This window comes from Heliangelus exortis, chromosome 5 (assembly GCF_036169615.1).
Source record: "Heliangelus exortis chromosome 5, bHelExo1.hap1, whole genome shotgun sequence".
Lineage (NCBI taxonomy): Eukaryota > Metazoa > Chordata > Aves > Apodiformes > Trochilidae > Heliangelus > Heliangelus exortis.
In genome coordinates, this window is record NC_092426.1 from 11,804,120 (window position 1) to 11,829,942 (window position 25,823).

The 25,823-nt window shown below is 36.7% G+C and overlaps 1 protein-coding gene across 3 annotated transcripts in view; it reads right to left on the bottom strand.

The window, feature by feature from the left end:
- The window catches only part of WDR25 (WD repeat domain 25), a 56,357-nt gene that overhangs the window by 15,472 nt on the left and 15,062 nt on the right, over window positions 1-25,823 (bottom strand). For all 3 annotated transcript variants that reach the window (XM_071745576.1, XM_071745577.1, XM_071745578.1), the window contains exon 3: window positions 8,932-9,079. In XM_071745576.1, coding sequence (XP_071601677.1) covers window positions 8,932-9,079 — 148 coding nt within the window. The remainder of the gene's footprint in view (window positions 1-8,931; window positions 9,080-25,823) is intronic.

A 25,823-nucleotide genomic window follows, 5' to 3' on the forward strand; every position in this document is an offset into this window, starting at 1 on the left:
ACTGTTCCCAACATTTAATTGTGTACACTAATCTCCCCAGGATCCTGTGGTTACTATCAATTGGGTTGTCAAGACTTTTGAAAGCAACAGAATTCATCTAGGTTAATTTATAGGACTTTTCCACTGTTCACTGCTCCCTTTCATCCTAACAAATTCATAATATGAATGTACATTCACTGAAATATTATTTTTGGAACAGTAGCATAGACCAAGATAAATACATTTACTTGGTTTCACAATATGAATTGTGATTTATATTTTACATATCACATCTAAAAATTATTGCTTTAAGCCACAGTGAAGAAGACACTTCAGAAGTAAAAGAAAACCCTAAAAATTTATTTTATTTCTTCAGTTCCATTTTCCCCATCTGCTGAACTCAATTTACACAGCCACGAGGCTAAGACTTGTCAAATTGTTTATTTCATTTTAAAGAAAAAAGAATAATTTCATCATATGTAATCCAAGCTGGCAGGGTCAGGGAAAAGATTGTATAAGACATGGATGAGTGTTGTTATATGACAAAACAAGTTTTCATAAAGTTTTCTGTGTTCTTTTTTAATAGTTTCTCCACTGATTACACATGCAAGATCTTAAGGGCGTCTCTGTCACTATTAACAAAAAAACTTAATTTAGTCCATAGTTCTAAAGAGAAAAAAGTCACAAGAGCAGCAGAGGTTCTTTCTATAAGTCATATGCAACAGTGACCATGGTTCACTATGGGAGCTTTTAATAGCCCAGTAGCTATAGAAGGGCACAAAAAAGACTCCCTGGGGAAGAAAGTAAGTATTAAAATCAATGGTTATAGGAATAACAAGATATTGCTCTCATCTATACCAGGCATCATTTTTAGGCTTTAGAAAAGCCTCGTACACATGCATCTTACTTTCACCCAGAGCACTTGAAAAAAATACCGAATTTTCTCCTGGAGGCTCACCAGTCAGTTTAACACCAGACTGCTCCCAAGAAATGTGGTTCCTACTAATACCTATTTTAATAAATGCTCAAGAGTACAATCAACAATGGTACTGGAGCCAGAAATAAGCACAACTGCAGCCTACATGTATTATTCCTGTCAAACAGCTACACAAAGGACCCATCAAGGGGGTTATAACTCTCCAGAAAGTGTGTTTATGTTTCTATAAATATATTAACAACAATAGGAGGTCTAGGGAGAATCTTCATAATTTATTGGATGCAGTGGGAAACATAGTGACCAGGGATGAGGAAAAGGCTAAGGTTACAGAATCACAGAATGTTAGGGGCTGTAAGGGACATCTAGAGGTCTTCTTTGCCTCAGTCTTTAACAATTGTTCTCTGGGTACCCAGCACCCCAAGCTGAAAGACAAGAATGGGTAACAGAATAGATATCTGTAATCTAAGAGGAAATGCTTAGTGCACCAATAGATCATTTATATACCCACTGGTCTACAGGGTCACATGGGTTACACTCTAGAGTGCTGATTGAGTTTGCAGATGTGCTCACCAAGCCACCCTCCATCATTTATCAGAAGTCCTGGCTAACTAGGGAGGTCCCAGTTGACTGGAAGTTGGCAAATGCGATGTCCATCTTCAAGAAGGGCTGGAAGGAGGAAGTGGGGAATTACTGACTTGTCACTATGACCTCAGTGCCATGGAAGGTTATCAAACAGATCACCTTGAGTGCCATCATGTGGCATATGCAGGTCACACAGGAGATCAGGACCAGTCAATGTGGATTCTTGAAAGGAAGGTCCTGCTTTACAAACCTGATCTCTTACTACGACAAGGTGATCTGCCTACTGGATGAAGGAAAGGCTGTGGATGTAGTCTGCCTGGGATTTAACACTGTTCCTCACAATATTCTCATGAAACAGATAGCTGCCCAAGGCTTGGATAAGCATATATCCCAAGGTTCATTACTGGGGTCACTCCTTTTCAACATGTTTATCAATGATTTCAATGGGGGGACAGAGCGCACTCTCAGTAAGTTTGGAGATGACACCAAGTTGGACAGAAGTGTTGATTTGCTCAAGGGTAGAAAGGCTCTACAGAGGGACCTGGACAGGCCATATTGAGACCAATTATATGAGGTTCAACAAGGCTGAGTGTTTGGTCCTGCACTTAGCTCACAACAAGTCCATGCAACACTACAGCCCTGGTGAAGAGTGGCTGGAAAGCTGCCCAGAGGAAAAGGACCTGGGGGTGTTGACTGACAGCGAACTGAATTGAACCAGCAGTGTGCCCAGATGGCCAAGAAGGCCAACAGCATCCTGGCTTGTATCAGAAACAGTGTGGCCAGCAGGAATAGGGAAGTGATTACCTTGTACTTGGCACTGGTGTGGCTGCCCCTTGACTACTGTGTTCAGTTCTGGGACTCTCACTACAAGAAGGACTTGGAGATGCTGGAGCAGGTCTAGAGAAGGGCAACAAAGCTGGTGAAGGGTCTTAAGCATAAGTCTTATCAGGAGTGGTTGAGAGAAATGGGGTTGTTTACTCTGAAGAACAGAAGACTGAAGGGAGACCTTATTACTCTCTGCAACTACCTGAGAGAAGTTTGTGGAGAAGGAGGGATCAGGTCCCTTCTCACCAGTAACTAGTGACAGGACTAGAAGGCATGGCTTCAAGTTGTGCCAGGGAAGGTTTAGGGGAGGTTTAGGTTGGATATAAGGAAAAACTTCTTCAGAGAAAGGGTTATAAAGAGCTGGAACTGTCTGCCCAGAGAAATGTCGAATCACCATCCCTGAATGTGTTTAAAAATCATATAGATATGGTGCTTAGCGACAGAGTTTAGCAGAGCTAGGTTAGTAGAATTAGGTCAAAGGTTGGACTGATGATTTTGCAGGGTTTCCAGCCTGAACAATGCTATGATTCTATTATTCAATTATTCTTTTTAGTGAATTTTACAACTATGAGCAGAATTTGCTGATTCCCATGCTGTAACAACCATGTTGAGACATTCTAGCCCCATGGATTGGGAAGTCAACCTCAGTATGTGCTGGAGAGCCTGCTTCACCTTTCTGGCAATCAGTATTTACAGTCCAGTACATGTTTTTATCTACAATTACTCAGTTTATTAACATCAAAGAAATTTAACTTTTGGGGCCTTATTTTATATACTGCAAAAGATGTACTTTGAGTGAAGACTCCCTTTTTATTATATATTTATATTACTACATAATAGAGTACAACGGGTGTAAATAAGCAAGCTTGCATATACCTTTACTGAGTATACATTTATTGTATTTTAACTCCTAAAGGCAGCCTTACAAGGATTCAACCAACTCATAGGATGTAGAAAATTACACATTCTTAAAATCTGTTTGGCTAATTGAGGGAAAATCCTTACCACATACCATTTTCTTGTATGAGAGGTTGTTATTCCAAAGCAGAAAGGAAACGTTTGTCTTAATCTTTAATTTTCACAATTTCAGTAACAATATCTACTACATATTTGCAGTGTGTTTTATATTCCTAAAGTGCTTTAATTTAAGTCTTCATTTATTAAAGGCTCACCAGTAACATACACAGTATGAAAAAAATGTTTAAAAACGTCTTGAACATATGTTTCTGTTCCCTTAGGCTGCAGCCTACTGTGAAACTGCTCAACTATGAAATCAGATATTTTAAAGGCTATTTAACATTCTGAATTTTTCACAGAACACCAGCAGTTATTGAGCACAGGATGTGTCTGCAACTGTATTTAATGGTCCTCAGGCTCACATTCTTACCTGCATAATCCAAAAACATTCACATCCTTACACTGATCTGTAACAAAGAGCAAAGCCTAAGACTTACAAGGACATGAGAGTGATCTTGCTAAGTAGAACGGATTTCCCTACTGTGTTTATAAACATACACAAGTTGATGTCATAGAACAGAATAGTTGATGTCATAGAATCACAGAATGGTTTGGGTTGGAAGGGATCTTCAAGGTTCCAACTCCCCTGTATAAGCAGGGGCACCTCCCAATAGACCAGGTTGCCCAAAGCCCCATCAAACCTGGCCTTGAACACTTCCAGGAAGAAGGCATCCACAACTTCCCTGGGCAACCTGTTCCAGTGCCTCACCATGCTCACAGTCAAGAATTTATTCCTAAATCTATCCTCTTCCAGTTTAAAACCATTACCATTAGTTATAAAAAAGGAAAGCTGGACCATCATCTCAGAGGTATAAAATGCTCCATTAAGAAACTCTCAAATAATGTAAAATAAAACAGGTTTAAAAAAAATAAAAACCAGATCTAAGTGGCCACAGTATATATAAACTGCACTTTTCTTCCAAGGCCACAGCTTAATTTAAGTATCTTTGCCATGGTAATGTGAAAACTTGCAAAATAATGAGGATTTTAAATTCCCCATTTTAACTCTGAGGACATCATATTTGAAATTAAACTCAGCCCATGAATTAAAATACAACTGCAGCATTTGGCAACATAGAAAATGTGCCAAAATTTCTTGGAACATTCACTCTGTCATAATATTAAAGAAAGCAAAAGTACCTAAAATATGCAAATATTCTCAACCCAGCCAATGTTCTGCCTATGCTATTGTACCAATTAATTTGTGACTAATGAAAAAAACACTAATTAATAAAACATATATTCCAAAATAAAGAAGTTACAAATAATTTTTTTAAAGACAATTACCCTTCTAAAGTTGGTAGACCATCTCCAGTGCATCTGGATGTAGCAGAAGTTAAATGTCAACTGTACTTGACCTCAAATTGGTTTAAAATCAATTTTTTTTCAGTGCTCTCTGAATATAACACAACTTAACACTTTTTAAATAACAAGGTATTTGAACTATTACCAGTAAAAACTTACTGCGAGTGTGGTGTTAATAGAGATAAGCAAAACCAGTCAGTCTCACTGGTTCAGACTGCTGCATTATTATCACATTTGTGACAACTTTCAAAAAGCTTTATATTTATAAAGAAATAATGTATGTAAAATAGGACAATCAAAAATATTAATCAGTAATCTTTACAGCAGCTCAGTGGCATGTTTTGGATCTACTAATATTCATTAAACCTCATATTGCCATACTGAATTTGCCTCCTGCAAAATGTAGCCACAGAACCACTCACATGGACAATGCATGAATAACCTTTTTACATGTACATTTTGGATCAGATCCATACTCCAGATATGTACAACAGTTTTCAAGAAAGCCATATTTGTGAGGAGTCTTAGTTTGACATCCTGGTGCTAGGACAATGGATGATAATAAATGACAATCTATAAGAAATTAATGTAGAAAAAGGAGACTTGTACAACATCTATTTTCACCTAACAAGGACTAGTGAACTCCTTGTACCTCAATCATTTGAATTCTTGTCTTTTCTTGTTCTTCACCATAGCATCAACAAATCAAATAGGTTGGACCTCCGGGGTTCATCTAGTCCAAAACTCTACTCAAGTAGGTCCAGCTGCAGCAGGTCACTCAGAGATCTGTCCACTGAAGTTCTGAGTACCTCTAAGTATAGAGACTCCAAAGCCTCTCTGGACACTCTGTTTGATTCTTTAACAACCCTTGTGTTGAGCTCAAAAGCTTCCCATGTTCCTACATCTGTCCTTTCACTGTGCACCTGTGAGAAGAGTTTGGTATCATCTTCTCTAGGTACAAGGTAAACACTTACTAATCTGGTCCAGAAGGACACTGACCTTCCTTGTAAGACAAGTGTTCTCTTTTTTCAAGAGAACACTGCTGTTTCAGATTCAGCACCAGGATGCCCAAGTATTTTTTTATGTAAGGCACTTTCCAGCCAGCGTAGCACCAGCCTGCTCTGTTGCACAGGATCACTCCATTCCAGATGCAAGGCTTTGCAATTTTCCTTGTTGAACTTTATGAGGTTCCTATCAGCCCATTTTTCATGCTTGCAGAATCCTAAATCATCTCTTATGTAAGAGAACTTCCAATAAATACACTTCACAAGAGGAAAGTTTGTAATTGTGTAAAACTACAGAGTAAGATTTCACAGATGAGTCTTCCACTTGGGCATCAGGGTTTCTATGTTAATAACAACAAAAATTCTGTTCTGTGATTAATAAGATTTCAATGCTTCTATTCCGGTGTTGTTCATATCACAAAGATTAAAAAAGAGGGAAGCCACTCCCGAAAATGCAAGTTTCTAGCACAAAGGACACCCAAACTTAAGTCTAAGCTTAGAAGTAAGATTTCCTGGAGAACTTATTCCAGCACTGTAACAACAATGTTGGCACATTCCTTAGAAGAATCTTGTGACTAGCTGTCATCAGAGACAGAACAAACAATTAGCTACAGTACAATTTATATTCAATAATTAACATTCTAACAAAACAAACACAAAAATAACCAACAAAAAAATTACAAAAAACACTCAGGTGAGCAGCTCGCTCAACACCATGCGTGTGCTAAGCTGTATTTGCAACCTTTCCTAAAACTTTTACAGTAATTCTCTAAGGACTGTGAGGTTCCTTTTTGTGAAGGACATGTAGCAAGTTTTATAACAGATGTGAAAATCTATACTGAAAAAAACGACGAAGAATTAGACTTCAACAAACATGACTAGAAAAATGTTGAACCAGAACAATGTACACAAGTGACAAGACCATAGACCCTTAAAGCCAGCATCATATTTACAAAATCCCACTGGCATGCAGTTACTGCATTTAAAGACACCGGCAGTTAGTTCAGTCTAGCAATGGAAAGTAATTAAGATCAAAATCAAAAAAACCATCTAAAAGTCCTCTGTGAAGGAACAGTTGTAACATCTATCTGAAGTTAATCAAAGAAAAAATCATCTCAGCACTGATGAAGAGCGAGGAGTGATTCAGTGAACTATGTAAATCAAAATCTTATAGCTGCCTTAGTGTTTTTTCAAATGGAAATGAGGCTTTTTATATCAAATTGATTTGGATTCCAGAGCAAACTGCTTACCCTGTTGCTCTGAAAAGAACTGACTAGAATGTATGAAAAAAAAGAGGAACTTTATACAACAGGGAAGGAAATCAGAAAGTGGCCTAAATGCTTAGAAAATCAGAAGAAAATTCCAATCATTCATATCATGCTTTTCCAAACACAGTGTGTATCACTGCACATCAGGACTAAATGTCAACATTACAGTTCATATGCAGTTCACAGCAGCTACAAGGAATCCTGTGTCCTTGAAATAAAGCAATAATGAATATCTGGAGTATTCAAATATTATTAGCATTCATTTTGCCTCTACACATACAGTTTATTTCAGAAATACTACATAACTCACAAGTCAGTAAGGAAAGAACTATTTATAAACTTATGTTTTGAAAGGGGGCAAATATAACTTCTTACTGTTGGCATTGTCTAGAAATACCTTCTCACAAATGAACCACTACAATCAACTTAATCCAGACTACTATCCCATTACTGCAAAGTTAAGTTAGAAATGTTAGAAATCAGTGTAATTAAAATTACCTATCTTTGGAATTTGTTCCATGATTTTATAAAATGAGGTTTTCCTCACAGTTGCCCCTTCGAATGACTCAGGCACATAAAAGTAATTCTACTGCTATAAATCCCATTAACAGCAGTAGCCATTCTGTTTAGGATTTGCAAGTAATATAGAGAAACTTAAATTTTCATGGATCAGTAAAATTCAGGTATACTCGAGGCTAGAAATTAGAAGGTTGTTGCAATGAGACCAAAAAAAGAAACCCAACAAAAATAATGACTTGGTATATTAACCTCATGTACTACTACCACATAAGATATATACAGCTCTTTTCCCCATTGCAAAACCTGAATATTCTCAAAACATCAATATTCCATAAGTGTGCCAGATGTCTTACATTCCCAAACTACAACAGCCACCATTGAATTTAAATACTTCTGGTATGTCACATGTTGAGAAAAATAAATTTCTAGAGCAGGGAAAAGAATCTTCTTTTCACATGAACAATATTCACAAATTCTCTTGACCATTTTTCCAGTTCATCCAAACAGGACTTTTACTCTCCAGAGACTCACATACAATGTACTTATTTTATATAAGAGAAAAACATTTTAGAAAATAACTTCTTGTAATACTTGTAAGGATTTCTTTTCTAGTCTTACAAAAAAAATATACTGCACTGTTGCAAGAATCAAACATTTAAAAATAAATTATAGGGAAAAAAATTTGTATCTCTTCAGTTATCAAGGTACTATTTTTGGCCTGATTTTGGCCTAATCCTTCATTTACATAAACTCAGAGGTGCCCTGCTATGTTATCCAGAGCCAATGAATAGTGTTGTATGAATACTGATAAGATACACAAATATCTTCTGTGTCTCAGATAATATCTGATAATATACAAAAATAAAATACAAAAGAAATATAGCTGATAGAAGCACTTCAGTTTTTAGAGGAGAGAGATCCAGGATAGACTTAGAGCATCCAGGATATTAGTTGTAAAGGTCAAAACAGTCAAGCTCCAAATCAAAGTCACAACTGCACCAAAGCAGCGCAAGTTTAGTCTCTAAGTTTCATACCAGAATTTAAGTTCTATAATCATAATTAAGGCTCTTTTTTCAAAAAACAATTAAAATCACCTAATTAAGCACACAGTTAAAACCAACTCAGCTGAAACCAAGGTACAAGCCTATGTTTGAATTAACCATGTGTAAATGTTGCTGAAGTCAGCTTGAAGAGAGGCTGTTCAAACACTTAAATGAATGATCATGACAGAGCATAAAAATACACCTTTCACTCTGCTCATCTGTTCAATATCTGACAAGAGAAACTACATTTGCTCATGAAGCTAAGGATATTTCAATTTCTTAAATATCTCACCATTAATTGCCGAGATTTTTTTGTTCTTGTTAGAGAGGACACATTTTAAGAATTCTACCATAAATTTTATCTGTATTTTTTGAAAAGTAAGGCAAATGAGATCCAAAGTTTCTGCACTCAGTAAAGACAGGGCAACATTGCATCCCTGAGTGACCTTTACCTGTTTCTATGTCTGTTAAATGTAGCATTGAATCAAAGCCCCCACTGAGGATTCGTCTCCCACAGGATGACCACCGGGCAGCTCGAACAGCACAAGAGTGGCAGGAATATGTTTTTAAACAGCAGCCTGTATCTACAGCATCCCATACCTTAAAAAGAAGGATAAATACAAATTTATAAAGAATCACAATATTTTTTTCAAGGTACTGATAAATAGCTGCAGCAAATCATCACAGCTGAGAGAGCTTTGCATTCTGAAGTTGTATCTGCAAAGCTGTACAAGTCTGTTTGAAATAATTGCATGGTTGATTAAAATTAGAGCATTGAATTAACAAGGCACGAATCAGTAATATGGTTTTATGACTTGTACTATTTATTGAAGTGTCCACATTGCTCTAGAAGGCATCTCATTAATTCCCTACACCCTGTTTAGGAATGTTTCCAAATACATTTTTCCTTTAAATTATAGTTCCTTCCAAATTTTTGCCTCTATCATAACTTGCTTTCCATTGAGCATGAGGAATCCTAGAAGATGACAGCTTTCACATCTGCCTATAGACAGGTTATTAGCATATTTCTCACTCAGTTTGTAATTTTAAGCAAAAATTTTACCTTCACAGAGAGGGCAGTTAAGCATATCATCATGCATCTCCATGAAGATTTCTGTGGACTAACATCTCATTTTTCTCTTTCTGCTGGACGCAATTAGGTTGATGTTCCAAACTTCTGAAAATCCTATTCTATCAACTAATATTTTCAGAAAATAAATAGTCCTGCACATATTTTAAAAGAAAAGGGCAGCTGTTTCCAAATAAAATATTTTAGAAAGTAGTCTGAATTTAATTTCAGTTATCTAATGTAGTTCACAATAATCAAAAGCACATCCTTTTTTAGTACCATTTTTGTCATAGTTTTAAGATAAAATTACAATTTTAGCAATAAATGACCCATAAAAATCCGGTATGCTCAATTCTTTGAGAGAAGGCTAAATATCAGAACTATTTTTTCCTATGTATACTCTACATAAGTACAAGGTAGATTATAAAATATCTTATGATTGTATGATAGAATATAGCATCTGTTGAGTTTTCTAATAAAATGGATACCAAATGTTAGGACCGTACCAACCAAATGTAGAAGTACATTCTGTTACTTCTAATATTAGTAGTTCAAATACTTTGACCCAACGCAGTTTATTGCCTTAAAGTCATAATTTTACTTCACGGTACTTCTCTTAGCAGTTATTAATTTTCTTCCTGCAAAAAGTTGCAGGATGAGAACAGCACTGCCTATGAGCTTAGAAGGTTATTCAGAATCTTGTCTATTCCAATCAATTTCTGAATTCTAAGATCTGGGATCAGTAACAAAATACAAAGAATCCTTTTTTTTTAAGTGAGATCGAATTCAATCTTCATGTATGTTGACGTAATAGCATTGAAGTTAGTACCACAATAAAACTGAATGTGTGTTTGTGCATTTTCAAGGATTAAAAAAACCCAAACAAACAACTCAGTAAATCAGAAAACATAAGCACATTTTGCTTTCTAGTGGCAACAGCACAATTCACAATACAGGAGAATCTTAAGGGGGACAAAAAAGCAGGACTTTTGGTAATGTATTTTTATCCTCAATTGTATTTTCCTCTTACTGTACAAAAAGGACTTGCTGACAATATCATTATTATATAGTCTATACTCAGAAGACAACATTCCATTATAGCAAATTATTCCGTCAAAGTATGTTCTAACATGGAGCACAGCTCTACAATTCAAAGCAACCAATTATCATTAATTACTTGAACAGTCAATTAAGTGTGGAATTGTGATAGCCATATCCTAAGTATTCTACCCTATCTACAAGAAAAGAAATCAGGAAAAAATTAGTATTAAACCACTTTTGGAAGTAACTTTCTCTGCTTTAATGAGTTTCAATGATAATTTCAAACTTCACAGTAATAAAAAAGGGTTAATTGTGTCTTGAAGGGATTTTTATATGAGGAAGCTAATGAATTAATCAAGATGAAGGGAAATACAGGTACATCCTTCAGATATTTTTCTGTCATGTTTTAGTGATGAAGTAAACTCTATTTTCACAAGCAGGATGAAGTAAGGCAAGTTCAACACCACTTTTAAGTTCCCAGTTGATTAAAAAAGAGCTGTGCAAATGGAAAAAGCACATCCCTATGGAAATGGAACAAATGATTGACTCCTGTAGATGAGACCACTGACCATGCAGCAGAAGACAAGTTACTAAATGCTGCGTTTCTCTCCACTGTGAGACTTTGCATCTGCTCCTTGCTCAGGTAATGCTGGTGCTGCAGTGCCTTCTGGAATTAGAGATGCTTTGGCAAAGGCAGTCTTGACTGAGGAAATTAACTTAGTTTCTTGCTGTTTAACATAAATTTTCAAATATGATTCAAGAATTGAGGAAAAGTGTCCAACAGTGACATGCGTGCTCAGTGGAGCACCTTCCCTCCCCAGGCCTCCCTCCAGTCCAGCACTTCTCCTCCCCTGCTCCTATCTCATTCACTCCTGTCTTCACCGGGTATTATGCTCACTCCCTTCCATATCCTTTTGGCAAGACATCCACCATTGCAGGAGGCTGGGGTCAGTACCTACAGGTTTCCTGTTGTCTTTCCTTGCTTCCTACTCATTTCACCTCCTGCTCCTTGCTTCTTACTACTTTTCTGCTCCCTCTGTCCAAACACGTAACTGTTCCCCTACCTCCTCCCATTGCCTTCTGTGTGTTCTTCACATGCATCCTTATGTTTTCTCATGTGTGTCCTTGTGTTCTCTGCCCTTAGCAGCATCCCCTTTTCTTCAGTCTCCATGAATAGAGGCACCAAATGCTTCTCTGAAGTTTTGGGCCATAGTGAATTGTTTTCATCAGCTTCAGAGCAAGATGAAAGCTCAGGGCAGCTCATGACCTCCTCCCACACAAAGGAACACTGCAGTCCTGCTACCAAACCCAATACAAACCCAATATTATGCCCAGTACAATCAGTTAGTTCAGATAGAGAGTTAGGACAGACTTCTATCAAGATATGGTCCAATGCAAATTCACTGGAGCCCACAAATGTGTTTTTAAATAATGCTAAGAGGTGCCACTTCTGCTGTGGCTGTTTCCATCGCCTGCTTTCATTTCAATTCCTTTCATATTTTAGAAAGAATGGTAATTACATAGTTATCTTCTAGGATTAAAATATGGGGTCAGAGCGGCAAGTTCAAACAGCCAAGTGATGAAATTATACTAGAGATTTCTTTACAAAAGCAATTTTCTTTTACTTTCTCCTGGGCACTTTGTAATTCAATTGCTCTTTCACATTCTTCAAAATATTTGGAAATAAAGGCTTTAGAAGTTGCTTGCTTTCTGTGTAGCTTAGGAACATTATGAAATTGCTTTAGGTAATACAACCACACCTCCTCACCCTCAAGATCAAACAATCGTGAATCACGTAAGCAGCTGAACAATATAACAGATGAGATTCATTGTAGATGACATGTTTCCAGATCCTATTTTCTGAATGAAAGCTTTCAGGAAAACACTCCCTGGAAATAAAGTACTTTTGGTTGAAGATAATAAAGGTTTTCTTGGCAAGTCACAGAAGAAAGCAGGACAGGGTAAATATTTGATACTCAAGTAAGTAACAGTCATGATACAGTGATGTTCAGGGGTCTGCTGTGCTATCAACCAGCTCATGGGACACAAAAGCTTTTATCTCACCAACCATCCAAGCCAGGCATTCCTTCCTAGGAAAAAAAGTCACAACAACATAAGCAGGGTAACCAAAGTCATGTGAGAACTCATCAGCATACAAAGATAGAAGAATTAGGAATTGAGCATGGCTGTTTCATTGTCATTCTATTATTATCTACAACACACTTGCCTCCGAGTAAATTAGATTAGAGAAAAAAAAAAACAGTAGTCTTACTTTTAGAATGAGGAAGGTGCCTCTATTCAAACAGGCAGTCACTAATTGAACACTCAACCCAAGAACAATGATTCAATTGTGATAAATTAGAAATTGGAAGCAAGTATGAGGAATTAAGTTGTACGCATCTTGAATTTGCATACCTAACGGAACTACAGCAGAACCAATCATGAATACTAAACAAGAAATTAATTTCTGGAGCATGCTTAACAAAATTAAAAACTTTTTTAACAGATCAGTTCAAATTAGTTTCAACATAACATCCATATTAATAAAATAACAGAACTCTTCCCCCTCTACTTAACCGTGCTGTGCTGTTCTGCTGTAATTACCAACTTCCTCTGTCAGTGGCTTCTACTACATGAATGATGGCAAGAAATAATTTCCAATTTCTTTATTAACCTACAGCCCTGTTCAAGGATGATGTGGGATAGTAGTGAGTTACAGGCAGCATGAATTGCTTTGCTTAGACTAGAAAATGCACTGCTCCCTTCCAAAGCATTCTCAGGTTGTTCCAGAGACATGAAGCTGAAGAGACTATGCCTCTCTCCTCTCCCTGGTGTGTCTTTCTCAAGGAGAAAGAAAATAAATAAATAAATAAATTAACTGCAGAACTTAATGCATCTCTGAAACTTGAACATGTTGTATCTGCCAATATACATAGATTAAAGAGTACTCCCTGAACCACAGTGCTTTTCTGATCAGTGTCTAAGTCAGTCTCTGAATCAGTATCTAAAGAAAAAGACCTGGGGATGCTGGCCTGCAGCCAGCCATGTGCCCAGGTGGCCACAATATGCTAGCTTCTATCAGGAAGTGTGGCCAGGAGGAAAAGGGTTGTGCCCCTCTCCTCAGCACTGTTGGGGCCACACCTCAAGTACTGTGTTGAGTCCTGGACCCCTCACTACAAGAAGGACATTGAGCTGCTGGAGTGAGTTCAGAGAAGGGCAACCAATTTAGTGAAGGGTCTGGATAATAACTATTATGAGGCAGAGACTGAGAGACTTGGGAACATTTAGTTTGGAGAAGATGAATCTGAGAGAACTTATTGCTCTCTATAATCATCATTAGGTTAGATATTAGGAAGAAAATATTTCCTGTGAGGGTCATGAGACACTGGAATAGGTTGCCCGAGGAAGTTGTGGCTGTCACCTCTCTGGAAGTGTTCAAGGCCAGGCTGGAAGGGGCCTTGAGCTACCAGGTCGAGTGGAAAGTGTCCCAGCCCAAGGAGGTGGGGTTGGAAGTGGATAAATCTGTAAGGTCCCTTCCAACCCAAACCATTCTAAAAAATAAATAAATAAAACTAAATATATAAAACCCCGAAGGAAAGTTGTAGGGAGGTGGGTGCTGGCCTCTTCTCCCAGGTATATAATGATGGGACTAGAGGAAATAGCCTGAAGCTGCACCAGGGAAGGTTTAGAATAGATTCAAAGAATTTCTTTACTGAGACACTAGATAGGTGTTGGAACAAACTGCCCAGGGAGGTGGTGGAGTCACCATCCCTGGAAGTACTTAAACACCATGTGAATGAGGCAGTTGAGGACATGCTTTAGGGGGCATGATAATACAGGTATTGATAAATATATTTCATTTATTGGGAAGGACTGTTGCCATTTGGATGTGGTGATCTTAAAGGTCTTTCCCAACCATGGCAATTCTTTGATTCTGGAAATGCTTTGATTCCTAGTAGATACAGTAAAGAAGTATGCCCTACACTATCTAGAGAAAATCATGCCTTTTCTAGTTTGCAAAGCAGGCTCAGAACCTAGTTTAAAAGGTTCTTTGAAACTCAGTGGGCCAGAGGCCAGAAGTAGTCCCATGGAAAAATTACATAAAAGGTATTTGCTCTTGCTTCTTCAGATTCCCCACTTCAATGAGGTGCAGCTTTGGGCAAGATCACAAGAGTATAAAGAGTATTTTGGATATCTCTAACCAACAGCAGTAAGGACAAGAATTCACTCAAATAAACAGGTACATTCTTTTGTTCATAGAACTAAGAAAGCCAGGAAAAAACAACAAAGAGCTAAAAATCAATAAATAGCCAAGAACTAGAGTTAGCAGGTGTGCCTAAACCTCTCCAGGCACTGTGTAATTGAAAAAAATCTGACATTGAATGGGCATATAATGTATAAATTCCTAAATAAAGGAAGATTTAGAATGTTTCATCATTGTTTCTTTTATTGTCTTCTAAAAATAGTGAGGTAAATATCATAGTTTTAGTAGAAGGTAAAATTTGTTGAAAGGAGAATTACAAAATGGATCACTGTCTTTGCACTCATTTGCCTAAATACATAGCTCAACTGTGTAAAAACCAAAAACTAAGGTCCAGGAAAAACTATGAGCTAAGGGCTAGCTTAGTATACAATCTGAAATTGTTAATGAACTTATTTTCATAGAAATATAAAGGATATAAATAGATGTTCAGATTGCTATATTAGTTATATAGACTCTGATGGATGGCGTTTTGGGCATACCAGCTTAATTTGCAAATCAAGTCTTCCAAAAAGAGTCTTTCAGCAGTATTCTGTAAAGCTAAATCAAGCTAGCACATTTTCAGATGCATCAAACACTTACTCCAGGAATGTTTAAAAGTGTGCTTGGGAATATATTTTCAATTATATCCACCTTCCTAATCTAGACATAGTGTAAGAAGCATATATGTATTGCTGTCATTGGAGCAAGCACTTACAGATTTCCACTAGCTCTTTTCTTGCACCACATGTAACTCACTCATGTGAAGCACAGGACTAGGGACTGATAAAAAAGACTATTATTGCTTTGGTATCTGAACAGGAGTTTGTATTTGGATACTTTATTACTAGACTACCCTCAATAACAGAAACAAGGAGGATGGGAAGCAGCAAAATAGAATAAATTCAATTAGCTGAGACAGACAGCAAAATGTCTCACTTTGGGTTTTTTTTCACCAAAAATCTTAATATTAAAATGTTTCAAGTACATTTACCAAACCAATGAGGTAGAAAATCTTCCCATTTACAGTAAAAAAACTGAATAGTACATTAGATCTTAAGATAGATTTTCTTTTGTAGGAGGCTTTATCCAGGCAGAAGGTTTTTAAGTTATAATACCAGCATCATACTACTAATCAAGTTAGCAGTACTACTAGAAACTAGTTGGTGGTACAAAAAACACCTTTTGACAAGTTTTAATCCTAGAGAGTCCAGCAAAGGTTGAGTTAAGTAAAAGCACTACATTCACCTTCAGGAAGCAGCACTAGCATGCTCAGCTAAGCATGCCTATAAAATACATTTCCAAGTATTTGGTGTGTTTTATTTTAATTTTGCCTCCCCCAGAAACTCAGCAGCCCTTTTCCCAAGGCTCCATAGTTCTTACTTGTGAAGCTTCATTTGGATGGTTTTGCCATGAACAGGAAAATAAAAACCTAATAAAAGTGTACTTTGAGCTGCCAGTATCCTATAAAGTGATTTTAAGAAAACACTAATAGACTAAGATAAAACATGTTCAGCTGGAAAAGGCAGAAAAATAAGAGAAGTAATTGAAAATTCTGTGAAAATAATAATAATAAAAAAGAAACACAGCACTCTGGCAAGAGCTATCTATCTGATTATATGCAATAAGGGAATATTCTTAGTAAGGTTTTAATAATAAGAGCTACTACAGTTGGAAACACTTAACCTAAGCTGGTTTGTTGGCCATCTGCTCCTTGAAATGCACCTAGTGATTCCATACTTCAAAAGCTAACTTGTAGCAGAAGGAAAATATAATCAGCCAAATGAAACTGAAAATATGAATAATTTGAAAGTATACAAATTGGCTGGGTTTTTGCCCATATAAATAATTAATGTAGCCTCCATGGGAGCTTTTCAAGCCAAAACTGGCAAAAAGAAGTCTTAAGAAAGATGTATTTATTAAAAAAAAAAAAAAAAAAAAAAAAAAAAAAAAAAAAAAGGTAATGGTAACAGACTGAACAACTCTGATATAACATTCTCTACTAGAGAATTAGCAAATTATTTATCACCATCAACACATACTGGCCTCTCCTGCAAATAACTTTTTTTCCATTCCCTGGATTCAGAAATGGAAAAGTAAACATGGACACAAGTGAACTCCTATTCCTTAGATGTTATTCCTGTCTGAAATAACAGAATGACAAGCAAGATGGACAGGTGGGACAATACATTTCCATTTAGTGACTTTCAATGTTCTTCCCCTATTAATTATAGGTAGATTTCTGCCTACAAGCAGTAATCTCTCATCCCTCCAGCACCCCACAACCCTCTAAGGGGGAGCCACCCTTCCAGCTGTTTGGAGAACAAACACACACATTTTCTGTACAGATGAAATGCTGTTAAACATTGGTTAGTAATACATGTTGTTGCATCAGAATACAAATAACATATTTGAATGCTAAAAAAAAAAAAAACAAACAATTCTAGGGTGTTACATAATTATTCAGAAATAGGTCCTGCTGCCTTTATAAACTAAAGCTATGGATTAGAATTTGCTTATAAATTATGTTTACTTTAAATTAACATCTCTGTGATGCATATAGAAATAAAACTTCAAAGTATGAACAAGCTCAGAACAAAATTTAGGCCTGTCAGGTCATTAACATCAAAATATGAATAATAGTTTCAAAGTTATTCAACAGCAGTTCTATCCGAGTGCTTTCATGACACAGCAACTCAATGTAGAATTTTCTTTTTATTATATCTGTGTATCTGTAGCTGTGCCTATTGAGCTGGAGTCACGCCAGATTTACAATGAGCTATTTCCATTCAACACCTGGGCTTCACAAATATAAGAAAGCTGAGCAAGCCCTTTCTTTCAGGCCATTTGCACAGAGTAACATAAGCACTGGATATTTAATAACCTACTTCTTCATGACACCTAGGTACTCACTCACACATAAACATGAAATAGAGTTTGTCATGAGAAATTCTCCTCTTGTATGGCACAAAAATTCAACATACACTTTCATGCTATTATGCAATGCAGATAAGATTTAACAAAAATCAGGTGCTACCATATTATATACCTACAATAATAAAAAAAAAAATTACCTTAAATTTCCTGCTACAGTCCTTATGAGCAATTATGAGAAAATAAAATTATTTCAGTGCAAGTCTTCAGAGAGGCCATTAAGGTGTTATTAAAGACCACTATAATACTCAACCCTAACAGTAAACCTACTTCATTACTAGTGCTATCACCATTTTAAAGAGGAACACAATTCTCACCCAAAAGAGGTATTTCAACAATAACTGCATCATCCTCACTTAGGTCTTTTATTTGCAATTTTAACACTTGCTAACCTTCTGTTTGTTTGCGTAGGAACTAAAATCCAAGTGGTTCTATTTCCAGATGTGTTGACACTCACAAGTGTCACAAATGCCAATGAAAGTTGACAGTAGAGGGTCAACAATCTTTAAGTTTTAGACTGAGTTTTAAAAGTTGGATTTTAGTCTCTCAGTGTTATAGCACCTACTCTAACTTACCCTCCTAACTGAGGGAATATCAACCTCACTAGTAATTGCTGACTGAGCAATTCCATGTTTCATACAAATACTGAATAATTATGCAGTTAAGAAAAAATAGACAATATATTTATGATCAGCTGGTAAGCATTCAGGTCTGGAAAAATGTTGCAAAATTACTTTTAAATACATGAAATGCATGGTGATTCTTCCCTTTTAGGCACTGAAGATAGCTTGTCTTTTTAGTCTAGAGATCTTCTAACCTTTGCTTCACTTTCCACCAGAAGGCTCATTTCCCTCAAAATCAGACTAAGTCACTCCTGTAGGAAGATTGGATTATTCTAGATGCACTTACAAGGATAATCTAACAAGTATTCTTAATTTGGCTCTGCCAAAGTGAAGTGACAGATGAATAGTTTCAAAGCCAAGAGATGTGGCAGGGGGAGCTGTCTGGACTTCAGTGTGTTGAGATAGCACACCACAGGTGATGTTTAGAGAGCAGCAATTCTCTCTCGCACACACTGGCACAGCCATAACACAACCTGCTGCCAAATGTGGACCAGAGATTTCTTCCTATGGATGAGCCAGGCATAATCTGTCACAGGGTGGTGCTCAGGAGAACAATAACCAGACTTTTTTCTTCTTTAATCATGGCTGCACAAAGGTACTGTTAGAGAAAGTGCTATTAACTGGCGATAATCAACAGCATCTTCAAAAGAAACAATACCGAAGGGGGTTTCAATCCATTTCAGTTTCCAGAACTGAAAGAAACTCCCACTGGGGACACTGACTGTACAGCTACCTTAAACTGACTGTCAAGTGACACACTTTATCTGGATCCCTTAGAAATAATCTGTGTTCCCAAGGGTCCAGTAATCACAGTCTTAAGTCATTACTACTTCCTATTAAATGATATTTTTAGAGTATCATTACACAATTGAAGTATGATAGCTACTGTGCAAGCTTTGTCCTATCATTTGTTAAAAAGGTACTTCAGCTTCAAACTTCTCATGAAAAAAAAAAGAAAATTTATTAACTTCAACAGTAGCTGATTTTCAACTCTGGTAATTACAGGCTGAAGATAGAAGGCGGGTGAAACTTTGAACCAATGCACCTTCCTTAAGGAATAAATTGTTCCACACCATTTAGAAGTGAAAAATTTTTCCTCAGCCAACCCAAAATACAGATTTCCAAGTAGTAAATATCCATATATTTACACTATAATTGCAGACACCTAGATTCTACACATGAAGAGTATCCCATAATATGTTGTACGACTGATGTTAAATACCACATTAAAGCTCAAGATAAAACAGCATTCTATTTTTTCAAGTGTCACGATACCTTAAGATTAAATTCTGCTTTAATTCTTAACATCTTTGACTACTAATGAAACAGGTTTCTAAATTTGAGGTAGTCCTGTTTTTAAAATGGCATGTCCTTAAAAATATAAGTTCTCAAAGTGAAATAGCATTTTTAAAAGCTGGAGTACCCCCATATTCACTTAAAATATAACCATGATATAGTTCATTGTCTGCAGGGGCTTTGAGTGTTTTTGAGATTTATTTTTTTTTAATAGTTTCATAATAGAATCATGGACCATCTGAATTGATTCAGTTCATTGCTTCATAGCATTTCCAGTGATCACCTTGTTAAAATAAGGCAGCAAGGTTTCAGTTTCAGGGACACACAGTTTATTTGTGTACAGTGTGTGTGGCAGAGATGTTTGGTTTTTAAGCAGGTCTGAGGGCTACAAGTTTCAAATATGCATTTATTTTCAGTATCAATGGGGAATATAAGGGACAAAATAATGACTTTCAACAAACTAAATACAGCAGGAGCTATATATCTTACGTGTTTAATGAACAGTACTAGCAACACAGGCACCACCCTGACTAAAATAAAAAAATTTTAAAACAAGCTCAGTTAGGTTATCCTGCTGTTTTAAATTATTTACAGAGAAGTGGGCATTGAAGAGAAGCACTAACACAATTCAGTGTTCCCTAGGTGTCAGCTGAATTTCTCTACAGGAATGACTGTCATCCCAGGGAAGAAGATAAACTAAAAACTGAGGAGACGTTGACCAGTGAACTATCAAATTTTACCACCTATTGAAACAATAATCAAGGTGGACAGCTACACAGAGTGGTGCTAAAAAGCAGCTTAGTTTCTACTAATATATGTAAATGCTTTAATTCATAGATTGGTTAGAACCTAAGGTATAAATCTGTGCAAAACACAATCATTGTGCAGTTGCTAGCATTTCTTACTGAGTACATTACTTTATAGCATCAAAGGTGAGAGAAAAATGACATATTTGTTTTTGTTACTTTTATGTGTTTTTCGTACAGTGACAAGTGAAATCTTGACAGCTCTAGTTTCCTTCCTTGATACCAAAACATCATCATTAACAAAATTCTCCTGAAACTCTCTTCTCTTGCCTGCTCATTTAAAAGCTTCAGGGAAATTACTATGATAGACTTTCAAAACACATTGATTCTTAGAATGCTTTATACCACATGCATAATTTTAAAAGACACTAGAAAATTACAGCTGTTCCCAGCATAAATACTTAATGAGATCAAGATCTCCAAATGCACTGTTCCTTCTTCAGAATTTTAGTTCAGCAGACAGCTAGAGTTTTCCCAGTTCTTTGCTCTTCAAAAGCAGATCTCAAAAGAACAGAGACGCAATAGAGGTAAACACAGCATTCTTTCCCGTATACCAAAATTTGGGAAAGCACTTTGCATTTCATTGATATCTGAACACTCTAAATATAGCCCTGTTGGCTACAAACCCTTTAAAAGCCAGTAAGACGCTGGTGGGAGAGCAGTGTAGCTGGCAGCAATGACCCTTGGACAGAGATGCCAGTTTCCCAGCCCAGTTCTGTGCACCACGTGGCTTCCTTCCCTGCTGGCTTCTGCATTCAACCTGCAGGACCAAGACTTCAAGCAAAGGCAAGTGAAGCAGTCCCATTACACACAGCACTTGCTCATCTCTCTAGAAGGCAGGGAAGCTGCAGCTTCTGAACATTATACTAACCTAGACACAAGAACAGCAACAGCAAGAAATTGAACGTACATCATGGTATAGAATCCATGTCACCATGGATTTGAAGATACTTTATTTTGGCTACATATTTTAATAGCATCAGGTGAATAATTAAATCAAGGCTGCTCACCACAGCTTGCAGTACCATTTTACTGAAGCTGTACTACACAAATAGAAACAGGCTGGAGTGATCTTTAATTTCAGAGGAAGAAACATCAGAGCCACCTGGCAGCAGAGCAACTTTAACAGCTTGGTTCATTTCCACAGAAATATCCTTATACTCCAGGATAAGTTCAGAAACAGGGGTGAAGAGAGATGGCCGCAAGCCCACTTTTTGATTAAGTTCTTGTGGTAATGTCTTCTCATAAAAGCATATTTCTTCATTTGCTAGAGTGAAATACAGTCTGAGAAATAGAACAGGCAGACTGATTATTTAAGTGACACTGAGGATAAGACTAAACAGTAGTTCTAGCAGATACCTCAGCTGGCTCTGTTTTAGAATTAGTTTAGCCAGGAAAAGAGAGATAAAAAAGGTTATTTATTCTGAAAACTTAATTAATATTATACTAGGTATTTTTAACATGCTCTGAGCATACACCTAGCCTGAAGCCTACACAGATATTCTTTGGTTATTTTCAAGATTTTTCTCCCTAAGATGTTATTTAGCAGGATGCTTGTACAGTGTAAGAGCCTGTACTTGTTCAAGTTATGCCAGGGTCACCCAGACTGAGGTTCCTTCCTGGTTTTCTTGTGGAAAACACCCTGCTCTGTAACAATTGTTTGCATCATTACCTAGCTATTATTATTTTTACATATCTCTAAGAACTAACTGGGGAAAGTAATGGGGAAAACATACAGGAAGCTTATGGTCCAAGGTCTCAGGATACAAGTTCAGTCTCCTGCTTCCCCTGGAAGAAGCTGCTATGTATGTTATGAATATTATGGTTTCTAAAGCACATGCTGAATTATTGCATATGAATTGGAAGTGTGTATTTCCTAAGTAAACTAAAGCACCTTCAATAATCCTCACTGATGATTTCTCTTAAAGAGATTGACACAAGATCTGAATCTCTGCTTCGTGGATAGATAAAGGCAGATTTTATCCAGAATTAAGTCTGTGAAAATACTGTTAAATCCTGGAAGCTGGAGAGCATCACAGAATGAATAACATGGTGAGATACAAGTGATTATTACATTCAGGATGTTTGCATTTCCTGGCCACAAAGAGTGTCTCTGGTATTTCGAAGTGCAGGGGCAAATGCGCCAAGGACCTCAGGATTTTTTAAAGGTTTGCTTTTGACTCTCAGGATATTCAGTGACTCTTATAAGATCTGCTAACTCAAAGCAGTTTGCACCACAGATGGTGACAGCTGTCTTTTAGAGAGCTTAGGTTTTCTTTAATGTGTGCAGTAGCACACACAAAAGGTAGTCCCTCAGCACAATCCTGACATTTAAATGTAGGCGATCCTGCTCTGCAGTGGCTACCTAAGAAACAAGTTAGTTTTAAAACAAATTGCTAATTTTTAATTTTTTTTTTTTTTTTTTTTTTTTTTTTTGTAATTTCTCTCCAAACACACACCACAAGGCAATTCTTTTCACTCAGTGCAGCCATCACCCCAGTTATTGCTTGGCCTGCTGGTGGGACACTGCACAGCTGGGGGGCTGGTAAGCATTATAAGAAGCTCACCATAACCAACAGAAATCTCACCTTCCCCTCCAGCTTCCTCCACATTACAGACAAAAATATTTCACTTCCACATTTCCCTCCAGCATGCTAGGGCCACTGCCCTGCTCTTTAGATCTATGTGCCTCTGCACTACCAAGAGTAAAGTTTTGGTTCTTTTCCCCAGTTGGTAAAGCTCCCACCAACAGTACTCCAACTGCCTCAGGTTAACTGAGACTTGACTAATTCACAGCAGTTTTAGTGCAGATGTACATCAGCTGCGTCATTCTATTTTCTTTTCAAGTATATTCACTTTTCAAGTGAAGTGATTACAGCAGCTCCTCTTCTCCAAGCAATTTACACAATGTCAACATGCACCATTAGAATACTCAGATTACTTATTTTTGAGCGAACTCAAGTGTCTACATATTAACAGCTTTACATAAAACAAAGCTGATTAGCTTTTGTTACTTCTCCTTTGCATATCTATGCAATCCATTAGACAGAAAGGGGCCTGGCATTCATCTGACAAATAACAGAAGATTGCAAATATGTTTAATATTCTTATTTTTAATACTGTTCAGTTCCTATAACATTATTTAGATTGCCCCCCAGAGTTTCTGTACTTTGTACTTTATAACATTTAATCTCTCTCCTGTGAAATCTTGGAGAACAACCTATTACATAAGTCAATCCAAGAGTAAGTTACTGACAATGATTTAATGAAGGTCTTTATCCCAAAGAGCACTGGTGGGTAATTTGCAAACCTAATGTACATTTAGTCAGCAGAGAGGGTGTTCTATGTTCACTTACATTTTTAGAATGTAGCACAGTAATACAGCCAACCTGAGCCTAAACAACTTATCTTTGACTATATTTTTTATCAATACAAAGCAGAACAGTGTGCATCAAAATCTGCCTCAAAAAATAACCTCAGAAGAATAGCTAGCTATTTGTTTCACATCCTCCAAATGACTGCAGTAAATAGCCTATTTACTTTAATAATGTATTCAATAACATTAAGCACAGCCTTAATATTAATTTTTAAAAAACATGTATTTGGTTTTTTTCTTAAACCTGACAACCAGATAAAAATTGTGCATTAACTTTACTTGCCTAATACATAGTGACAGAAATTATTGCCATTTAATCTACAATAAGTTGTGTCTTTAAGAACATTATTATTATTGAAGTTCAAATGTTTCAAAGCTATTTCCCAGATGTAACATTTTTTTAATTGGAACCACTAGTATAGATCAAGTGAGAAGTCCTGCTATAAAAGTGTGGGTGAGAGCATCTAAATACTCAGAATTGTACTACTTTAAAAGTATCTACTATATATCTCTACAGTAATAGTTTGGAAATTAAGTGTGGCTTTGTTGTATTAAGGAGACAGTATTACTAACTTTTGTTTTACAGCTGTATAGAAGCATACCTTTAAAGCTGGAAATGAAAATAACAATACTTCATGCTAACAACCAGGTTAAACACTTGCTTTCTTCTATTTGGACACTGAAATGAAGCCATGAATGAACGAGGATGTAGAATTCTCAAGAAGTAGATATATATATACTGACACTCACAAACACTGCCTGGCATTTACATAGGACCCAACGAATTATTTTCTAACTATATAAGCAAACACAATATTTAGATATCTGTTAAATTACATGCCACTACCATTCCCACACTTTTTTCCTAAAGCCAGATGAACACACTTAATTTCAGCAAGGAATAAAGCATAATTATTGTATCAGCAGGTGCTGGCCCTGCTTATATTTACATAAAACATAACATACATATAAACCTACTTGATCATCACATCAGTGCAGGTACAATGAGACATCCCACTATTAAACTCATCCCAGAGGAAAACCTACCTAGCTTGAGATAGCATCACATCTCACTCTGCAGCTTCTAGCACCCAAGCTGGGTTGATTCCTCCATGCAGTGCAGCACTGAAACATGCACATAAACCCAAAGTAACTTCCACCATAGATCCTGGCTGCTGAGCTCATAAATGTTTAAGCAATGCAGCCACTTGAGGCAGAATTTGGTTCAACATTTCTCATTGAAGTATAACATGTCTAGAGACAGTGACACTTCACTGCTGTATTTCACTTCATTTACTTCACATTCACTGTAGAACTACAGAGATAAAAAATTAAAAAGTAAAAGCTAACGTAAATATTTTGGGTTTGGGTAATTAGAAAACTAGCAGCACTACAAGTTTCTGCATATTAGCAAAAAACTTAAGATTAGTGACCAGCTTAGAACATATTTTCCAGGAATATTTAATTCCTATTTAAGGAAAAAATGAACAACTTCTAAAATAAACAAATATAATGCCAGCAGCTGCATATCAAGTTTTTTGATAAACCAGGCCCTGTACTAAGATTTCTCATCAGTCCTTACAAAGAAAAAGTTCTTCATTTGTAACATTGGGGAAAAAAAAAAAACCACTAAGTTTTACTTGGTTTCATCCCATTTGACATAGCAGACATACAGATGATAAAGCTTTTTGACATTCAAAACACTCAGAAAGGGTCTCTGATGTTTCTCCAAATACTTAATCCTAGAACCACAGACTGCCAGGTTGGAAGAGTCCTCAAGGATCATCTGGTCCAACCAGTCTAAAATCGGTACTTGTCAGTTCTGAAAAGTTAGTTTTCTCCACATCATTCTAAAACTGAAAAATTACTATTGGAAAGTTTCCCCAGTGAAGTGTTTCCAACTTCCAACACTATTTTCACCTAACACCTTGAAGACCCTTCTGCATTCAGATTCATGTT